This window comes from Scatophagus argus, chromosome 17 (assembly GCF_020382885.2).
Source record: "Scatophagus argus isolate fScaArg1 chromosome 17, fScaArg1.pri, whole genome shotgun sequence".
Classification (NCBI taxonomy): Eukaryota; Metazoa; Chordata; class Actinopteri; family Scatophagidae; genus Scatophagus; species Scatophagus argus.
The window spans coordinates 14,846,855-14,866,786 of record NC_058509.1 but is presented as its reverse complement, the minus strand read 5'-3'; the positions used below and the strand labels follow the sequence as shown (position 1 = coordinate 14,866,786).

General features: G+C 41.1%; 1 protein-coding gene across 1 annotated transcript in view; it reads left to right on the top strand.

Annotated features, from left to right (window-relative positions):
* csmd2 (CUB and Sushi multiple domains 2) overlaps positions 1-19,932 on the top strand; it is a 254,062-nt gene that overhangs the window by 200,390 nt on the left and 33,740 nt on the right. The window contains exons 37-50 of the mRNA XM_046417596.1: positions 1,317-1,412; positions 2,095-2,298; positions 3,234-3,358; positions 5,681-5,777; positions 6,645-6,749; positions 6,956-7,074; positions 8,959-9,028; positions 10,578-10,694; positions 10,956-11,165; positions 12,663-12,851; positions 14,939-15,116; positions 17,153-17,298; positions 17,395-17,475; positions 18,016-18,129. Of these exons, the coding sequence (XP_046273552.1) occupies positions 1,317-1,412; positions 2,095-2,298; positions 3,234-3,358; positions 5,681-5,777; positions 6,645-6,749; positions 6,956-7,074; positions 8,959-9,028; positions 10,578-10,694; positions 10,956-11,165; positions 12,663-12,851; positions 14,939-15,116; positions 17,153-17,298; positions 17,395-17,475; positions 18,016-18,129 (1,851 nt within the window). The remainder of the gene's footprint in view (positions 1-1,316; positions 1,413-2,094; positions 2,299-3,233; positions 3,359-5,680; positions 5,778-6,644; positions 6,750-6,955; positions 7,075-8,958; positions 9,029-10,577; positions 10,695-10,955; positions 11,166-12,662; positions 12,852-14,938; positions 15,117-17,152; positions 17,299-17,394; positions 17,476-18,015; positions 18,130-19,932) is intronic.

The following is a 19,932-nucleotide window of genomic DNA, read 5'->3' as shown; positions in this document are numbered from 1 at the left end:
AGCCAGAGGTTCTTCATTTTAGCACATACACATACATTTTCTTTGAGAAATCAACAGCTCCATAGAGTGATGCATCCTACATTTCTCAGCAAATAGTCTATGATGCAGTTTTTAGTTTATGTGGGTGACAGAGAACTTAAAAAAAAAACAATTTCACACACAAAGACCAAACAAAACACTAATGAAAGGCCTGCTGGCAAAAATCCATTTTCAGATGCCATTTAAAAACCTGACTGACCAAATTTGCTGTTCCAAAACCTTAGAGCTACAACAGCAGACGCCCTTAGTCTTGAATTTTGACAGATGGACAGTCACTAAGCCCTGGTCAGGTGACCTAAGAGTCCTGCCTGTACAGTATGCTGTTGAGACTTCCTGAATGTTAGCAGGAGCTTGATTGTGGAGAGCCTTACTCTGCAGGTGATAAACCCAGCCTTGAATTTGATTCTGTGTTTCCTATACAGCCAATGAAGTAAAGGCAGGGGAGGTGTGATCTCTGCAGCTGGTTCTAGAGCGCTTACTGCACCATTTTAAAAAAGCTGCAGAATCTCAAGTAATGACTTGATAACTGGGGATGTGAATAGTGTTACAGCTGGACAACAAAAATAAATTAACCTTAAATTAGAAATATAGAAATATTTCTGATTCATGAAAACACAAGTAAGCTGGCATGTTGTCTAGGACATAGCTTCTAATCTCCCAGAACATAACTTGATGTAGTGTAGACAGACTGTGGTCAGATGTACCTGTGAGTCTATCAGTGCCAATAATCAGAACCCCATTTAGTCATGATGTTGCTGGAGGAAATTGTTAGCTATCCAATAAGCATAGAAGATAAGCTCAGTCCTATATGTAAAACATTAAGATAATCTTAAGTTAGATAGATAAATAGATAGCTTGACAGATAGATAGATAGATAGATAGATACTTTATTGTTCCCAAGGGACATTCAGTAATAAGCTCAATTTATTTGCATGTTGTGATATGCCTCATGAAGCCTTATACAAGTATAATATTTTCATCACAAGATTTTGAGAAGATTTACCTTCAGCCACTGCTTCATCACAGGTCCACACTTTTTTGCACTATTTTTTGAAAGTTCCGTGGTGGACACAGATCTGTTCCCTGAAGTTGTCATCACAGTGTTCACATCTACATTTTATTGTACAAGACGGATGTTGGAGGTTTTAGTTCTTTAACTACAGAAGTGATTGGGTGGCTGTTAAGCAGCTAGAAACAGCAGTGCCCGACAACACAAATATAAACAGAAGGTGACAATCAAACATTACAAACTGTTTTTAACTTGTCCCCCACCTCAGGAGAGTCATTGCCATTAGCGACCTCCAACCAAATCCTGATCCGCTTCACCTCCAAAGGCCAATCCAGCTCGAGAGGATTCCACCTTGTCTACCAGGGTGAGTGTGTAACACAGAGTCACAGGCACAAACAAATCCTACTACCTTGTTTCTTTTGGATTCCCTTTGTTCTAACAGCCACAGTTCCCCTCCATAATGGATGACTTGCTGAGTGATTTTGAGAGAATTCACCTTCAGCCACTGCTTAGCTGTGATGTGCTTGTGTGTGTTGGCAGAAGTGTGCACACTGAAGCATTAACACTGTAGAAGTATGGCAGTCTGTTGAAAAGGTTGTGCTTCAACTCCCAAGTTCCTCTATTCCCTTAAGAGACTTTCCTCTTGAATTGTTATTTTCCTCAAACAGTGCACTGTACCAGAAATGACAATTTGCTGCAGATATCCAAAGGCAATCACAGCTCTGGAGAAAGTTTAATGAATAAATGATTCATTTTTTGTATTCTATTATAAGTAAGCTGAAGGAAGCACAAGCCACAGAGAGGTTGAATACCGTGCTTTATGTTATCTATTTGTGATCATTCTCACAGTGACACCCAGAGTAACTTTTCTAACAAATCACTGCATTGATTGAGTGGTGCAATTCTTAGACAATCCTACTCAAACCCGAGTGTTTGGAATTACCAAGTAAGTCGCAAATTCAGTCTGATATTTTCTTGAAAATGTCACAGATAAGGACTTAAAATGAACCTGTAATCACCTTGTCTTTCACTCTGTTTCTGCAAAGCTGTGCCACGAACCAGTGCCACCCAGTGCAGCTCAGTCCCAGAGCCCCGCAATGGCCGTCGTATGGGTAACAACTTTGCTGTCGGCGCTGTGATCCGCTTTGAGTGCAGTCCGGGTTATATTTTGGAGGGATCAGGTGCCATTGAATGCCTGACAGTTCCCAATGCACTAGCACAGTGGAACAGCTCCATACCCAGCTGCATAGGTAGGGTATGAATACTCAAAACACAGAGATATACACACATGCGCACTTACAGGTGTGTTTTATTCTGGCTTGTTTTCTTTCTTACTTTCTCTCATTTCTGTATTTCTTCACTCACTTTCTTGCCTGCATCTGTCTCCGTGTCTCTCCCACTTGATGCCTTGAGTTTCAAACTCTCGTTACTCTGACACAGATGTGGGCTGCCAGCCATCGCTTGTAGCGATACAGCAAGATTCAGCCACGCAGCACACAGGTGGCAGGCACTGCTGAGGGTCACAGCTACACACAGACGCACTCACACTCATATGGAGATATCCACTTGTATATACAAAGACACACGCTGCATACAGCTGTAGCAGATGCTCCTTTGCAGTCACCAGATGTGTAAATGTGCAGAACAAGCTGGGAAGATGGTGTTTGAAAACTGTAAACACTCTTCAGGAGTGTTACAGTCTGTCTAGCATGATGTGCAGATGGATCATACTCCAAAATGTCAGTTCTAGTTATGAATTAACAATTACACCAACTGAGTTCTAAAATTGTTTTTTTCTTAAAACAAGCAGAAAATCTACCAAGTGAAGATCATTTAACTTATGTTTTTTTTTGTTTGTTTTTTTAAATGAACAGTTTCATCATGATTTTATTTTTCTAATCTTTTGGTTTCACCTCATCCTATTTGCAATTTTGACACTTGTTTGGAGCAAATTCGTTAATCCAGCAGCAGAATCACATCTATGGTTGAGAGGGAAAAAAAAGATTAAGGAGATAGATTAGTATTAACATATTTTTTATAGTCATTTCAGTGTGCAAATTTATGCATGCTTGTATGCAAGTGCCTAATCTTACTCTCCCTGCATCTTTGTGCATCCTTTTTGTAGCCATGATACATTTGGTACACTGCTAATATGACTTCTCATCCCTTTCCTTTTTTCTTGCAGTTCCATGTGGAGGCAATCTGACCCAGAGAACTGGCACCATCCTATCACCTGGTTTTCCTGAACCTTACCTCAACAGCCTCAACTGTGTCTGGAAGATCACTGTTCCTGAAGGATCAGGAATCCAGGTTTGTAAAACAGCCTTTCTGCCTGGTATCATCTACCTCGCAAAAAAATGAGTTAAATCCAAGAATAAATCAGGGACACATTCAGTTATGTTAACAACAGAGCACAAATCACCAATCTAGCACAGTATTTCCAGTCCAGGTGGAACTCTAGGAAGTAGCACTTTGATAGTAGTCTTTAAATACGTCAGGGAGTCAGAATGTCAGTTTACCAGCTTCTGATGAAAAAGTACTTTGAAAAAGTGTTCACTGGTAAGGTCAAAGATTGTAGATGAAATAAAAGAGTATTTTAGGGTACGAAAAAGGGAAATCCATTTTGGAAATTATACTTCATGAAAGGCATACAAATGCATAAAAATGCAACCTGTACCATGTAAAACCATGTAAAAAGTAAGACATGAGTCTGAGCTTCAGTGACCAGTCTATTCACTTTAAACATGCTCAGTAGCCTCTGTTAAAGGAGTTATCAAATATTGTTTACCTTTAGCCTGTACAGTTCCACAGTCTTGACCGCAAGCTCCTGTGTGGTGACATGTTTTCAGCTTACCAAGAGCTAATTAACACAGCTACCCACATTATATCAAGCTATGACATTTACAGTTCTCAGAGTACAGCAGGTCTACTAAATGATAGAGTCTATATGCTTAACAAACTCTCAGAATTTAATTTGGTAGATCACTATACCAGAAACGTAAGATTGCACAACCTGAAATAAATTTGTATATAATTGCTTCTTCAATTGCTTAACTTTTCTTTCTTGGGAGCTAATTCAGTATGCATATTCTTACTCTTTGATGCATGTGTGATGGAACTCCACCAGGAACCTGTGCGAGGTCTCTGTGGATCAGCCTGATGGAAAGTTTTTAGGCTTTATGCTTCAGCCTCTGTGGCTAATGACCTCAGAGCAGTCCCTCAGCTATTAGCTCCTCTACCTCAGCTGACTGTCCTTGCAGGTCAAATACACAAGATGGCCCACGGGCACACTTAACATGCTGCACAGCACAATAGCATCACAGTAGTTTTTAAGTGAAATAAGCTAAGAAGAAGAACAGAAATCTGAGTGCACACCCTCTGAAATGCAAGCAGCATGACAATGGAACATATCCAAACCTGACTGACAACAGTATAGTTTGATAGTCCTTTTAAAAGTTTGCTCATTTTGGGCCCCCCATCACACACCCACACACACTTCCCTATTCGAAATGGATCATTGGCTGTGCTGTACTACCTCTCTGTTGTTATGTCTGAATCCTCCTCATCCCTACTATTCCTAATCCACCTCAGTTCTCTCTCTCACTGTCACCCTGTTTCTTAGCGTTGTTCTCCCTCTACCAGCTAGCAGAGACACATTAGATTGGAGTGTCACGATCCAGAAGAGAACTTAAAGGAACGAGGTGCCTCGCCGGCACATTTGCCACAGCCCCCCTAATGAAAGATCAATCTGTGATCTACGTCGTCTCCCCGGGATGCAGCAGAGCCCCTGCCGGCCCTTTAATTGGCTCGTATCCGATCTATAACCATCAGAGGCAGAGGAGAGGGCCATGCAATTGATGTGAGAGGAAACAGAAAGGGAGACTTGGAGAGAGTGAAAGAATGCGGAGGGGGAGTCATACAACGCAGAAGACATAGATGAATTTCTTCAGCATTACGTGATGAATTAGCTGAAGACGGAGAACAAAGATATAAGAGATGGCACAGTGTAGAGCCTTTTATACATTCACTTTCATTTGTAAGCCCTCTGGCATTTTGACATATTAGGAGTAAGCCATACCACTTCCTTTCAACAGCAACATAAGTTTTAAAATCCATAGTTTAGGCACATAAGAATGGAGAATTCTTACAGTCCGTGCTATCTTTTTTTCTGAACAGTTTGAAGACAGTTCTCAGTCTTCCTTTCCTTGAAGAATATCTGAAGCTCTCTGCAGCTGCTCTGTTGAGAATTCTGAACTTAAGTTTGTTGTGAGATTCCTCATGGCTTTGATCATTTCATTTTTTTCACCAAAAAAAATCTGTAGTTATGTGAGGAAATCAAGGAACACTAATCTCTTTGATTGTGTGAAACAGTGTTTGAGGAGAGAGAAGAGGATGGTCAGGTGTCGTTTGCACCCTGCGTCAGGGCTAAGAATGCTGCTAATTTTGAAAATGATGGTAGTTATGAGCTGAATGGTCACACTCTTTAGTTTTTCACTTTTTTATTTTCGCATTTGTCGATCTTCAACCCTGCAATCTCCATTTTGATTTCCCTGCACACACAAAGCCTTGACCCTACTCGCATTGCTCTGCTCTGCTTTTTTTTTTAAAATTCCTTACTCTTCCCTGCCTCAGATCCAGGTAATCAGCTTTGTCACAGAGCAGAACTGGGACTCGCTGGAGGTGTTTGACGGAGGAGACAACACTGACACTATGCTCGGCAGCTTCTCAGGTATTGCTGTATATATGTGTTTGCATGTGTGCATTTATTTCCTTGCGTGTGTCACTCATCTACAGCTACCTGCCAAAAGCACAGTCAAATAAACCTAATTGGTTTTCACAGTGCAGCGTATGACCTGGAAAACATACTGAATTTGTTAACCAACTCGTATTAAATAGCGGGGGCGGGGAGGGGGGAGCTCATTTGGCACAGTTGGCATTGTAACATTGCTAAATGAAATTTGGAGTACATTAAGGCAGCCAGTGTAGTCATGGGAAATTTTGAACTTCCCTTGGTAAAATCTTAGTACATCTGTACAAAGGTTACCTTTTATTTTTTTGTGCAGAGTTCAAATGAATGTTTGTTTACAGTATTTGTGTTACTTCCCTCATAGTGAGGATACAGCATCAGGGAATTCTCCTTTTGTTTGTGCTTGGAACCAGACCAAAAGTAAATGTTGGATGTACCCTGAAGTAAAGAGATGAAAGAGAAATGCCAGGCAAATTTGAGTTACTAAACAACCAATTTCAGGTCACACAGTGGAACATGATTTTATTGTGTGATGTTTTTTTTTTCCAGTTTTATTTACAGCTGATTACATATCCATACATTGGAAAGAACAAATGCCTCTGTTTTTGTCTTGTTAAAAGTTAGTAGGTCACACTATTATGCATCTGTTTCCCCAAATATCCCAATGCTCCTATAAACAATTGCTCTTGCCTACATTTTTGCTGCATGCATGCACAAGCACACACACACTCTTAAATCAGTAATAACAAAAGAAAAGAAAAAAACCTTCTCAGATATTTTACAGTTAGTTGTGGTTGGTCTGTGCAGCAGATAGTATTGCTAAACTTCTCTATTAATCTTCTCCCCAAGGCACCACCGTTCCAGCTCTCCTCAACAGCACCTCCAACCAACTCTACCTCCACTTTTTCTCTGATATTAGTGTGTCTGCAGCTGGATTCAGGCTGGAATACAAAAGTAAGTGAAAAAAACAAAAGAAAATTCATACCACTTGATTTGAAGTATCAACTGAGTGTATTTCTCATCTGACTGGAGGTTTTCTCCCCATTTTTGGTGTCTCTCCTGCAATATTTGGTCACATTTTGCATTGTAATTTGTCATTTTTAAACCCATCTTTTATTTTTCTGTATCTGATGTTTTTTGTCTATTCTTTTTCCCTTCAGCTGTGTCTCTGACCAACTGTCCAGAGCCTGTGGTTCCTATGAACGGCATCAAGGTTGGGGAGCGTCTTCAGATGAACAATGTGGTGTCTTTCCAATGTGAACCTGGATACACTCTACAGGTAAAATCTCCTAGCTTCAGATATGGTTCACCCATAAATGGCCATGAAACCTCACTGACATTTATCCTTTTCTTGCTTCTTTAAGTGTCACTACTGTCCGTTTTTTTCTTTTCTTCTGTTATCTTCACAAGCGGTGATCACATCTTGCAGTAGTGGATAAAGCAAAATGTCAGAGAAAATAAACTGGGCTAGACTGGATGGACTGGATAATGCAGCCGCAATTTTTAGTTCACTCAAGAAGTTTATTTACAAGTTATCTGTTCATTTTTCAGCACCGGTGAACTGTATGCTCTGATTACGTTAATGTGATTAAGGAGTACTCTGAGTTTAGCATTAATATACACCAGTAATGGAATGGATTTGCCTTATTTGCATGTCTTTTCCTGTAACTGAATTATGTATGCACTGAGCTCAGTGTTCTTATAGATTAAGGACTGATTGTTCCAATTTCATCTCTGTGTGTGGATGTTATGATGCATGACAGTTTTCTCCTCAAGGTGTTCAATGTGTATAGCCCAAAGGCAGGATCAGGACAGGTATCTTCCATCTGCTGTCTATAATTTATAGGATGTGGTGCTATAAACTCAAAAACAGCCTCCCAGTTACTGACAGTGACTGTATTCTGCACACCCTGCAGTGCTTCCACTGTAGTCATCTGGGCTCCAGGAGACAGATGGTGACATCTGTGGAACACACTGGATGCAGTAGTTCAGACTAATTGTATTTGAATGTTCCATCTCCACTCTGCACTACACGAATCCATCAGAACTTAGTGTTCCACCAGTTCTCACTCGCTGTTCCCACTGAGCAATATTAAATTTGGCTCCCGTTACTCTCTTCTTTTCAACTGGTTTTGCTTTGCATTTTTTAATTGTAATAAACTTTGGTCCAATAACTGTGATGAAGAGTTTTGGTGAGGCTTCATAGCTGCAGATTTTAACAGAAATAGATTTCTTTTGATTATTTCCTCTGGATAATCAAATAATATTGTGGCTTATTTCGGGAAGTTTTAAGTTATGCTTCCTACTTGCAATCATGTAAATGATCAGAATATTGCTTTTCTCTGAGTATTTGCATAACAGGCATTATCCTGTAGAAGTTTGTAAATGTACTCAGATATAAATGAAGTCACTAAAATTATAGTCAACATTAGGTGCAGAATCAAGTTTTGTTTCAAGTTACATCGGCCATACTGTTAAAGTACTGACATCCAGTCCCCCACTGTACCAGGGTTGCACTTGTGTTCCGTGACTTTGTAGCTCTCTGTGATCATCAACTGGTACATCAGAAATAAATTTAGGCAGCAGGTACACAACTTGAAGAGGAAGTTAAAAAGCTCAAGATTGGAAACATCTGAAGTCATCATTAGCCATTACAGTCGCAGTCCTTCACCAGCATGTTGTCTTGGTGTCCACTTCAGACTCTCTTTCCACTGCCTTATAGATAGATATCCTTTATTAATCCCAACCTGGGAAATTTCACAATATTATATAACAGTTGGTGCTGTGATTTTTATGTCTTTGTCAAATTTCTCATATTAAAGCAGAGTTAATATTAATACTTTGAAAATATTTCAAAGAAATGCACTGTTGCTTGTTTTGGCGGTGCAGAAATAAGCGTGATGACTTTAATATGCCTGAGAGGCTCCCTCTCTGTTATTCCCTGTCACTTTGGATGGATTTAGTCATTTAGTCGGCACATGAAGCCATGTTGAGACAGGCAGCAGGTTCAAATAATCGGAGCAGCAGATGAGTGACAGTGGGGAGAACAAATGAGTTATTTTCCTCTTTTTTGATGGACCTTTTGTCTTTGTGTGTGTGTGTGTGTGTGTGTGTCTGTGTGTGTGTGCACACGCGCACATCGATGCATGGGTGCTCCTTGCAGGGGAACTCACATATCACCTGTATGCCTGGAACTGTCAGACGATGGAACTACCCACCTCCTCTCTGCATAGGTAAAAACTCTTTCTTTTCCTCACAAATTGTGAAGTGTGCAAAAGTACTTCAACCTTTGAAAGAAAGCACAATTTGATATAATATTACGCCGTACTATATGTTTCAGCTTTCCAGTACTGTTTGATAGCTCACACACAGAAACACTTTATCTGAGAGACATCTTGAATCCGTCAGAAAATGAGGAAATAAGGAAATGTAAACAAAGAAGCAAAGGTTATATTTCGTTGGTTTGTGTTTTGGTTTGAATCTATGAGAGCATTTGCACTTTTAAAATGGATTTTGTAATGAAGTTTCTCCCTCGAAAGCTGAGCGCATGCACTGAATGAAACGGCGTTCTCCATTTTGCACCTCAAGTCCCTCTACCAGAGTGAGAGTGCCTTGACAAACGGGTTCCACTTATTGGAACAACCAACGATTGCCTAATTAGTTCCATCACAGACGGTGATTGGTTGAAGTAGAGGGACGATTCATCGTGTTCACAGGCATCAGCAGTTTCCTGATTACCTTGGGCATTTAGTGCTGCTACAGGATAACATTTAACCCCTCACGTATTCCTTATAGAAACAAAATGACACAACAGTCTGAGTTTCTCTGTGTGGGTTCTCCCTCCTCTGGCTTATGTCTTCATCACTGGGCTTGCTTTTTTTTCCCCTCCTTGCCAGCAGTTCAGCCTTTCTTTTTTCTCCATTAGTCAGCTAATTCTTTTACCATTGGTTTTAGCACCCTTTCATCTTTTTTTTATTTATTTTGGTGTTAGGATCTTTTTCTCTTTTCATCTTAATCTCATCATCGCTTTTACTCCACACCATGTTTTTAAATTTCACCTTTTTCATCCAGCTCTTTTGAGTCAAAGTCCTCAATTTCAGTGAGGACGTTTACATTTATCCTTCAGTGGTTTATGATGAAAGGAGAAGGATGGAAAGCAGAAAAAGATACAGTATATGGCACCTTGATAGAAAATGAAAAGTTTTTTAATAGTGTGATAACATTTTCCTTTTGAAAGGGTAGTGACATTTTGGTCATTTTTGCAGTTAATTTAATTTGTTCTTTACCATCAATTTTAGCATTGCTATGAAACCACAGTGAACTACACTGATTTGCTTGAAAAAGGAGACATTAAGTGCTGTCAGAGGGTAAGGGTCGAGAGTAATGTGCTTGTGTAAGTGCATTTTTCTAAGAATAGATTGAAGTGCAGTTAAACCTCTCTTAAAACTTGTCTCTTCAACCAATGCGACAGACACCTAAAAGACTGGGTTGGGGTTCAGAATTTTTAGTTTTTCATATCTAAATTTAGCTTTACAAGCTTTGGTATTTAAATTCAAAATGACTAAATGCCAATAACTAAATAAACTATCATTATATCACACATTATATCATTTCTCATACTGTATTAAGGCATCAAGTATTTTCTGCTAGCACTACAGTTCCTCAAGAATCCCACTCCCACTACACAAAGAGTTGTATTGGGTTGTGTTTCTAATGTTGTTTTAATCTGGGAGTATCACTGTTTGCAGATGCTAATTATACGCTCTGTTTGCCCTGTGCCAGCTCAATGTGGTGGAATCCGAGAGGAGATGGAGGGCATGATACTGAGTCCTGGATTCCCTGGCAACTACCCCAGCAACAGTGACTGCACGTGGAGAATCTACCTGCCAGTTGGTTATGGTGAGCATCATGAAGAGGCTCTTATAGAATGACACACTTTGGCATTTTAAGTACTCAAGAACCTTTAATTTTACAACTTGTCGGGCTGGATTTTGACATAGCAACATGAGCATTTGTAAATAAGTATGGTTAAAGTTTTTAGATTTGTATCAGAGAGCCTGTGAAGGGGTGCATTAGTAGTGTTTAGGGGGAAGGGGGCCTTTCTTTTATCAATTTCCTACCAGCCTTTTTTGCTACGTTTCCTCTTTCTTCTTTTCCCAGGAGCCCACATGCAGTTCCTCAACTTCTCCACCGAGGCCAACCACGATTTCCTTGAGATACGCAATGGGCCCCTTGATACAAGTGCAGTGATTGGCCGATTCAGCGGCCAGGATATTCCCCCTTCTCTTCTCACCACCTCCCATGAGACCACAGTATACTTCCATAGTGATCATTCACAGAACAAACCAGGGTTCAGATTTGAGTACCAGGGTAAGAGATCATCCTTAGGACTGTCACAGATGAAAATAGCCTAGGTTTATTTATATATTTATGATAATGAGAATAATTGCCAAGAAGAAATTTTGCTAATTGTAAAGGTGAAACAATATCAATATTATGATCACTTTCCTCTGCAAAGCTTGACCAAACTAGTAATTAAGTATAACTGGAAGTTTTTGGCTGCTCCAAATCACAAATTTTACTGTTACTGAAATGTGTTTCAGCTGATGTGCATGTAATATAACTAAATCTACCATTGTATCAGGGCTATTTCCTTCAACGTAACCGTAAGAGTGAAAGTCACAGAAATTAATTACGTTTTGTAACAGTAAATAATTATCTCTGGGAGTTGCTCCTTCTTCGTGTTCACTTATGTACTGTTAGTGTCATTTCACTATGACGTGTAAGGCCATAACATCTCTAAATTAGCCTGAGAACAGACTTTGTCAGACTAATCAGTCCAACAGTGCTAGTAAATTCCCCAGATCTATAAATCTCTCTATATAAAACTGTTGATCACTTAAAAGATTTCTTCATGGTGCGCCAATAAAAAGCCTCACTTCATATCTGAGCGGCTGCAAGGAATAAATTGCCCTTGTCTGCAAATGCAACAGGCACACAAAGTTTGTATTTTATGATTCCACAAACGAGCCGGCAAATCGAAAGGTAGCATTGTGCATTTACATAATTATGTGTACATTAGCATATAAATCAAGCATTATATTTGCAAATACCCCCCTTTTTCAGAATTTGCATGAGTTATCTTCAACAAAGGAATGCTGTGATCCATAGAAATCAATTTCTTTAGTCATATTTATATCCTGGCACTTCAAGGCTCACTGGCTGCTTTTCTTTTGTATCCAAAGGGGGAAGTGGTGGTGTTGTGGGGGTGGGGGGTGCAAATTATTTACCCACACTACTTCTGATGACTGCATCCTACTCCTCAGGCGCAAGTCAAACCCACCTCTGACATTTTTTTTTTCCTTTGAAAACCCCTATCTGAGGAGGAGGAGGAGGAGGAGGAGGAGGAGTAATGAGTGGGAGGTTGAGCACAAGGAGGAAGAACAACAGAAAGATGAGGGAATTAAAGCTGGAAAATAAAAATAGAGGATGCTTTGCTATAACACCTTTGTTGTCTACAAGTCTGGCATTCATATGCTGAGGCGAATCCATGGTGGTTGTGCAAATTGATTGCCTACTTCAGGCAGTAACAAAGACCCTGAAACAGTCATCATCTGTACATTAAGTGGCCACAGGGATCATTAAACTAACAGGCACTTAGTGGCAATAACTTCCCTGATCTACTTTACTGACATGAGTATGTAAGGGCACAGACATGTTTAAATATGCTGCTTAATGTTGTAAACTTACAGTGCTTTCAGATTTTTTTCATTTGTTGTGTGACTGACTATGTTACTGGCAGCATCTAACGTTATTGGAAAATGAACAGTGATACTAATGGACTAAAATCATCTCTCTCTCCCTCAGCTTATGAGCTACAGGAATGTCCAGATCCAGAGCCTTTCCGCTACGGGGTGGTGGTTGGCGCCGGATTCAATGTTGGCCAGTCTATTTCCTTTGAGTGTCTGCCTGGTTATCAGCTAATGGGACATTCCATCCTCACCTGTGAGCATGGCACCACTCGCAACTGGGATCACCCTTTCCCTCGCTGCGAAGGTAAGTGATGAGAGATTTTTCATTAACCCAGGATTCTGCAAAATAAACAATTTTAATTAATTAATTTAATAATTTCATTCACCTGAGTGCTGAATATTCTTCCTAACTAGTGACCGACTATCCTGCCTCTGCAAAGAAGTACCGAGGTGTTAACATGATAACTTCCTGTTTAGACCATATTCAGCTATTACATAATTTGTGCCAAGTGCGGCTATGGTGATAACGATTATCTATTATGAATAATGCAATTGAACGAAAAGAATTATCATCCCCATTAATGAAGCAAAGCGCTCCTCAATGAAAATCAATACTATGCTAAGGAGGAATGGAGACAAATAAAAGAGGAATAAAAGAGGGGCTAAATTGAAAAGAAAAGTAATGGGTGTTCTTTCCTTTGCCTCGTCCTTGACCCACATTCTCACGCTCTCGCTGTCGATTATTCAGTGAGGCAGGTAAAATTACAGAGGGAGGTGATGGCCATGACACGAGAACTTTGAATGGGTGAGCAGGGAGATAAATGTAAGTGAGAGAGAGAGCGCAACAGAGTGAAAAGGCAGAGAGAGCTGAGATGCAGTTTATTCTCGCGGAGTTATTTTCTTTTGTATAGGCCTTTTCAATTTTCAAGAAAGATTATTAGCTCAGAAAATTATACTGTGTGTGTGTGTGTTTATATAATATGAGTTAATATGTGTGTTAATATAATATTGATCAGATTGCAGTAATCTATATCTACTTGTCTTTGCATTAGCATCACCACATTGTGTATGTTGCGCCTCACCCTTTCTTCTTTCTTCTTATCATTTGTGTTCACTTCTATCTTCCCTTAACCTCGGCTATCTGTCCATTTCCATTTTCTATGCAGCATCTCTATATGGTTTACTCTGCTTTACTGACTTTCTGTGTGTTGTGTGCGTGTTTAACGCCAACCCTGTCTCAAGTTTTCTGTCCCCAGCTAACGCTTCAAGCAACAACACACTCTTTACACTTAACATTTAAGTAGCTCTGATCGATAGCTCATTTAACAGGTGAGTGGCCTATCAGCCACAGGGCTGAAGCAGGGAGGTGTGTTTCAAGAACATTACATAACCTTAGAGAAAAACAGAGAAATATAACATGTGATCTCAGGGAGCCTCAGTGGCTCACCTGATAGAGTCCTTACTGTAGCAGCCTAACCTCCATTCTGGCACAGGCCTTTTGCTTCATTCCCTCTTTCTCTTCCCTGTTCTGTCTGTCTTTGTCTGTCTCTATCAAAAAAAAAATAATAAGAATTTTTAAAAAAAGCAAAAAACAAAACAAAATAAAAATGCAATTTCTGCTTTAGGAATGATCGTAAACCCATAGGCATCCAAGCTTGTGCTGTTAAGTTGAATTCCCTTTCTGGGTTGCTTGAGATGCCTGCACTACAGTGATTACCACTCCTTCCTGATTTTCCCTGCTCCACCACAGTGAATATGAGGTTTCTCTAAGGGCACCAGCGGGAATGTTAAGCTTCATAATTGTTAAGATGGTTAGAACCTCCCCAGTTTCTGAAGAGTGTTTGAAATCTGGTTAAAATTTCTAGATTTGAGGCTGGCTCCAGGGTAGTTTAGATGTGCGTGTGGGCAACTGTGTTTTTCTGACATCGACATGCTATTTCAACCTTTTATACACACACACACACACACACACACACACATACACACACACACACACGCACACACGCGCGTATCCACTCCTCGCACACATACTGTACATATACAAACACCTCCAAAGCCCAGTCCACGCTAACCCCTTGCCTCATCTTCACACTCTCTCCCTTCACCCCCAATGGGAAAGCGTCAAGGCCTTATCTTAGGAAAACACTCCATCCAAGCCCCCACTTGCTAACAGGCTTTACTGGCTAATCTTTAGCTCAGACAAGCGCCTGGGCACTAGACGAAGAGCAAAGGAGAAGGGGAAAGAGAAACTGAGAAGGGAAGCAGAAGAAGAGTGGGATGAAAATCCCCCCTTTTGCACTGATTGCAGCTGAATTATGGGTGTGCCCTGTTGCATTCCTGGTCCACTGATGTGCTCTGCCTCTCATTCTCCCTTTTCACTCCCTTTCTCAGTGCCGTGCGGCGGCAATATCACATCAGACAATGGGACCATCTTCTCCCCGGGCTACCCAGAGGAGTACCCAAGCTCAGCTGACTGCTCCTGGCTGATCACAGTGGCTCCTGGCTTCGGCATCAAACTCAACTTCACCCTGCTCCAGGTTCATGGGCCTCACGATTTCATCACAGTGTGGTAAGACATGATTTTTTCGAAGAAGCTGCAGATATGTGGAAATTCCTTTCATGAAATACTGCACATATTTTTTACCATCAAAAAAATTAGATAAAGTTAATTGTTGTGGGCCAACTGAAGTGATATTTTCACCATACATATTTTTCTGAAATACTTAAACTAACACGCAATATTGTTGTTGTATTTCATGTTTTCCTGTGTGATTGAAATGATGTTTATTCATTTATTTGTAATTCCATTTTCTCGTTATCATCACCTCTGCATTGCCTTTCCTTTCACTACCTTCTTTCAACTCCCTGTCACCCACTCCTACTTTTCAACCTGTTACTCCTCCACCTTTTTTTCCCCCCATAACCGCCTCTTTTGCATTCATTGCTTGACAAAACTGAAGCAGGTTCCAAATTTTGCTAATCTCTGCTTTTCTGCCCCCTCCTCTCGTTCCATTCGCTGTTCTCTTTATATGACTCTGCAGCTTGTTTTCTAACTAGCATGTACAGTATGGCCTCCCACCTCATGTATCCTCATCTATATCATCCATTGCAGTGGCAAAAAATGCAGATTGAAAGCTCACCCCTGTTCTGGCTTTGTTGCTTTCTGTTCTCATGTCTTTGTTGCTCTTTTTGTGTCCATCATTCCCTCCTTGCCCACTCCCTGAAATGATTAATTTCTCTTAAAATCATCACATACTTACCCTGTTTTTTCTATCTGTACAAATGTAAGGGATAATCTTAATAATTTTTGTAGAAACTGTCAAGTAACATAAACTCACTCAGCACTTATACAGTATCCAAGGCAATCATCCATGGTGGACCAATTGGAGCATTAGGCAGATTATAGTTCGCACCTCTTTAAATATGTGTTTATGAGAGAAGTGAGAGTGAGACAGAGGGAAGGTATTGGCTTGTGGAAGTGTGTGTATGTGTGTGCTCCTGTTTTGTGTGTTTAGTGCCAGGACATTCATGTGGTAGGTGTATTTGCCTGACTGAATATCGAGGGGTAAAGCTTCCTTTCATCACCTCCATAATGCATGAGTTGGCCCACCATATGTGCAACCAAAGACAGGATTTTTGCATGCATGATGGTTGCCAGTCCCAGTTGATCCCCTCTCCCTGAGACAAGCACTAAAGGTCCCAACTGTCAGTGAGACCAGAGATCTGACTGCCAGCCAACTTGGAAACATGACGACCACGTGAAAAGTCCACATTGACATGGGGTGACATCTATGTTTATATAGAAATTTTTGTGAAGATACTTGTGTCACTAAGTTGACATGTCTAAAGTGAGTCAAAATGTCCACTTTCTATCATATTGTTGCTCTTCTGTAAACCACCCCCACTGTGTTGATCTTTCCCAGAAAGCTCATGTAGAGCCAAGATGGGGACTATCATCTTCCCCAGTTTCCAGTTACCACTGCTGTGTATCTATCCACTGAACTACTGAGCCAAGGAAATGGGCCCCGTAATGGCGGCTTGGACAGAGTGCTGTCAGGCAGCAGTCCCTAGCCAGCCGTTTCCAGAGCTGCTTGTAATCTCCCATGCCCAGTCTGACAGCCAAAGACAGATGGTTTTTAAGCTGAATGGTTGTGGCAGGAATCTGGGAGCTGGCTTAATCGGCCATGGCCACACCAGGGGACTGCCAAGGCTGGGCCACAGCTTCCAGAGACACTCCCATTGGATGGCAGTTAGCAGGAACAGTGCAATCCAGACCTGTCATTCCACACTTATCTGTAATTTTTACCTTATTTTAGTATAATCACCCAAAGCAGCCCAGAGTAATTGCTTTGGGTATGATGAAGTGACTAGCTTGGTTATACTCTGCTGCTGGAAGCTGCTTGACAATAATCTGGCGTGTGGCTTTATTTGGTTTTCTCACAAATATGCGTCACAGAGCCTCGAGGTACTTCATGGTTAGAGACAGAATGAGCATTTGAGCAGAGGCTGCAGACAAAAAGTCCCCACAGTTAATTATCATCACTGTACTCCTGTGTGTTGTTATATTTGAAGTAAGAGTTGACCTGTGACCCATTTTGCCTTTAGGGATGGTCCACAGGAGACAGCCAGGAAGCTTGGAGTGTTCACTGATGGAGAGCCCAACGACCCGCCCAGTAGCACATCCAATCAGGTGCTGATACGTTTCCGTAGTAACACAGAGAAGGGTGGACTGTTTCGAATCAGCTACCAAGGTGTGTAAATCACTCTTACTTGATCCTTATTTTCACCACAGTTTTGCACATATTCTGTGTTTGACTCTTTCCATGTCTTTGATGCTTTTAATAAAGCTTACAGGCTCCAGTTCTGCCTGCCTCCCCCCATCATTCCTAATGCAGAGATCCTGATGGCAAGTAAAGAATTTAAAATTGGTAGGTGGGAAATGCTGTTACAAAAAAAAAGACACATCCACACACATTCAGACACACAATCACTGCTATCTTGACACTGCTGACTGTGTTAGACACAGGCCCGTACTGACTTGTGAAATTGTATCATTTATAATCCCACTGTCAGTTTGCATTGCCTGAGGTTCACTAGCTCTGATACTGGCTACACATCCCATAAGGCAGTGGTACTGAATGTCATTGAGTCACGCCCAAACCACATAACCCAGGGATTTTTCAGGCAGTAGTATGAATGAATAATTATGACAAAAAAATCTGAATGCCGGAGGGATTTAAAGCATGTGCAGTCTCCTTTAAAAGACTGGAGATTATTTCTCCTTATCTGTTTATTTGCTTACCTTATGGACTCATTGGTCACAAAGGCTATAGGATCCCTAGTGGGGCTTTATCATGGTACCTTTTCCCATTGTTTCAACTTTTCCTTTTACTAAGATACACAACTGATCATGGATCATACTAGTGTCACTGACTGTACCTCTCTCTTCCATTTCTCTGTCTGTTCAGGTGATATCGTGCGCTACCGATGTCTTCCAGGCTACCAATTAAGTGGAAACAGCATCCTGACCTGCCGGTTGGGGACACACTTGGAGTTTGAGGGACCTCCACCCTCATGTGATGGTGAGTGGTTTTCTGAGGCCTGCCAAGTCACAGCTGATCAAAAGAAAATGACGCTGTCATATGCGCAGGTGTCCAAAACACACCGGTAGCAGCGTGTTCCAGCACAGAAACAACAGTTGCAGCTATTAAATGTTGCTAAAAGATGTTAACGTGCTGTACTCTTTGCAGAAAACGAGTAGCTGCTTGTTCTCTAAAGTAGACATTACTTCATAAATAAATCACAGTTTTGGTTTTCTGTGAGCTTATTTTCAGCATGCTTATAGGTAGCCAATATCATTTTGCTCTAATCATAAACTCGTTTGATTTTCACCTTATTTGTGGGTCCCATGGGTGCTTTTTCTGCCTGTAGTCACGGAGCCACAGCTACATATCAGTTTGGTAGCACTTTCCATCTCTGTGGATGATACTCGGCTCCCATGAGGCTGAGGGTGGCTGTTGTAGCGCTCTCAATGTGCCGAGATATTGTCCTCCCAGAGGAATCAGTGAGTGCAGTGTTCAACTCACTGCATCACCATAATGCCGAATGTTGTGTGCAATACATTTCCTCTGGGCAAGAGACTGGGTGCAGAGAGGGGTCCCTGTTTCTCTCCGCTTCAAAATAGCATAAAACCTGTAACTTTCATTCTCTTGCTTTAAGATATCTTGATTCTGTTTTCCTCTGTTATCTTTTTTTGGGTCTCCCTCTGTGGGTTAAATGGTGAATAAGGGAGAGTGGAAAAATGTGATAAATGCAATTAATTTGAAGTCCGAAATAGGGAAAAATATGCAGATAAAGTAAAAAATGAGAGAGAAAAAAGAGTTGAGGAAGGGGGAATAGTAGTTATGTATAGGCGAATAATGAAGATGTGAAACAAAGTATCCAAGATACCCAGTGAGATGCAGATGAGATGGGACTGATGTCAGAGTTCTTGTGTTTGAATTTTGAAAGCATCATGTGCACAACTTTACCTCTCTAAGCTAAACAAACCTATGTGCTGTTTTATAAACGGCTGTCTGATGCATTTACTTGCAGCTTCCTGTGCATTTAAGCTGTGTATGTGCACTTGTGCTCATGACTTGTGCGGCCTGTTAACTGCTCCTCTTATACTGAGAAACAAATTACACTGGGAACAAAAAGTGCCATCATACTCCTCATTCCTGCAAGCTGCTACTCAACCTGCAAAGACACAGACGATGGTGATGGAGAGAAGAGCCACAGAATCAAGAAAAATAAAGAAAAGCTCAAGGAGTCTCGAGTTGAGTGTGAGGAAATTGAGATTAGAGAGGAACGAAGACAACAAACTTATTTTGGTGTGAAGGAAAACCAGAAGATTTGATGGGGCAGAGAGGGCATCAAAGATAAACACACAGGAAGGGAACACTTTTAGATTACTCCAAATGAACAGAATCCTTGAAAGTGTTTCTGCCGGCCTTTAAAATGTCTGATCACCTTGAACTTGTTGAAACTTGCAGAAGCCCTGATTGAGGAAAACTCAAAACCGGTGTAGAAAAGACGGACGGACAACTAAATGGGCAGAAGGAGTAAGTGAGAGCAGGACGGGAGTTAAAAAGCAAGGCGAGAAAGAGAGACAGGGAGGGACGTAGTTGGAGGGCAGCGAAGAGACGAAGTGCGCAGCTCATTGAAATGCAGGGGACATGCCGGCTGCAGCTGCACCTATCAAATCACCACTTCTAGCTCTGACAAGCACAACCCTCCCTGCACGTCCAGCTGCCCCCCCACACTCTCCCCCTCCATACACACACACACACACACACACATGCTAAGTAGCACACTCGTACATGTACTGTATAAACACACGCTGG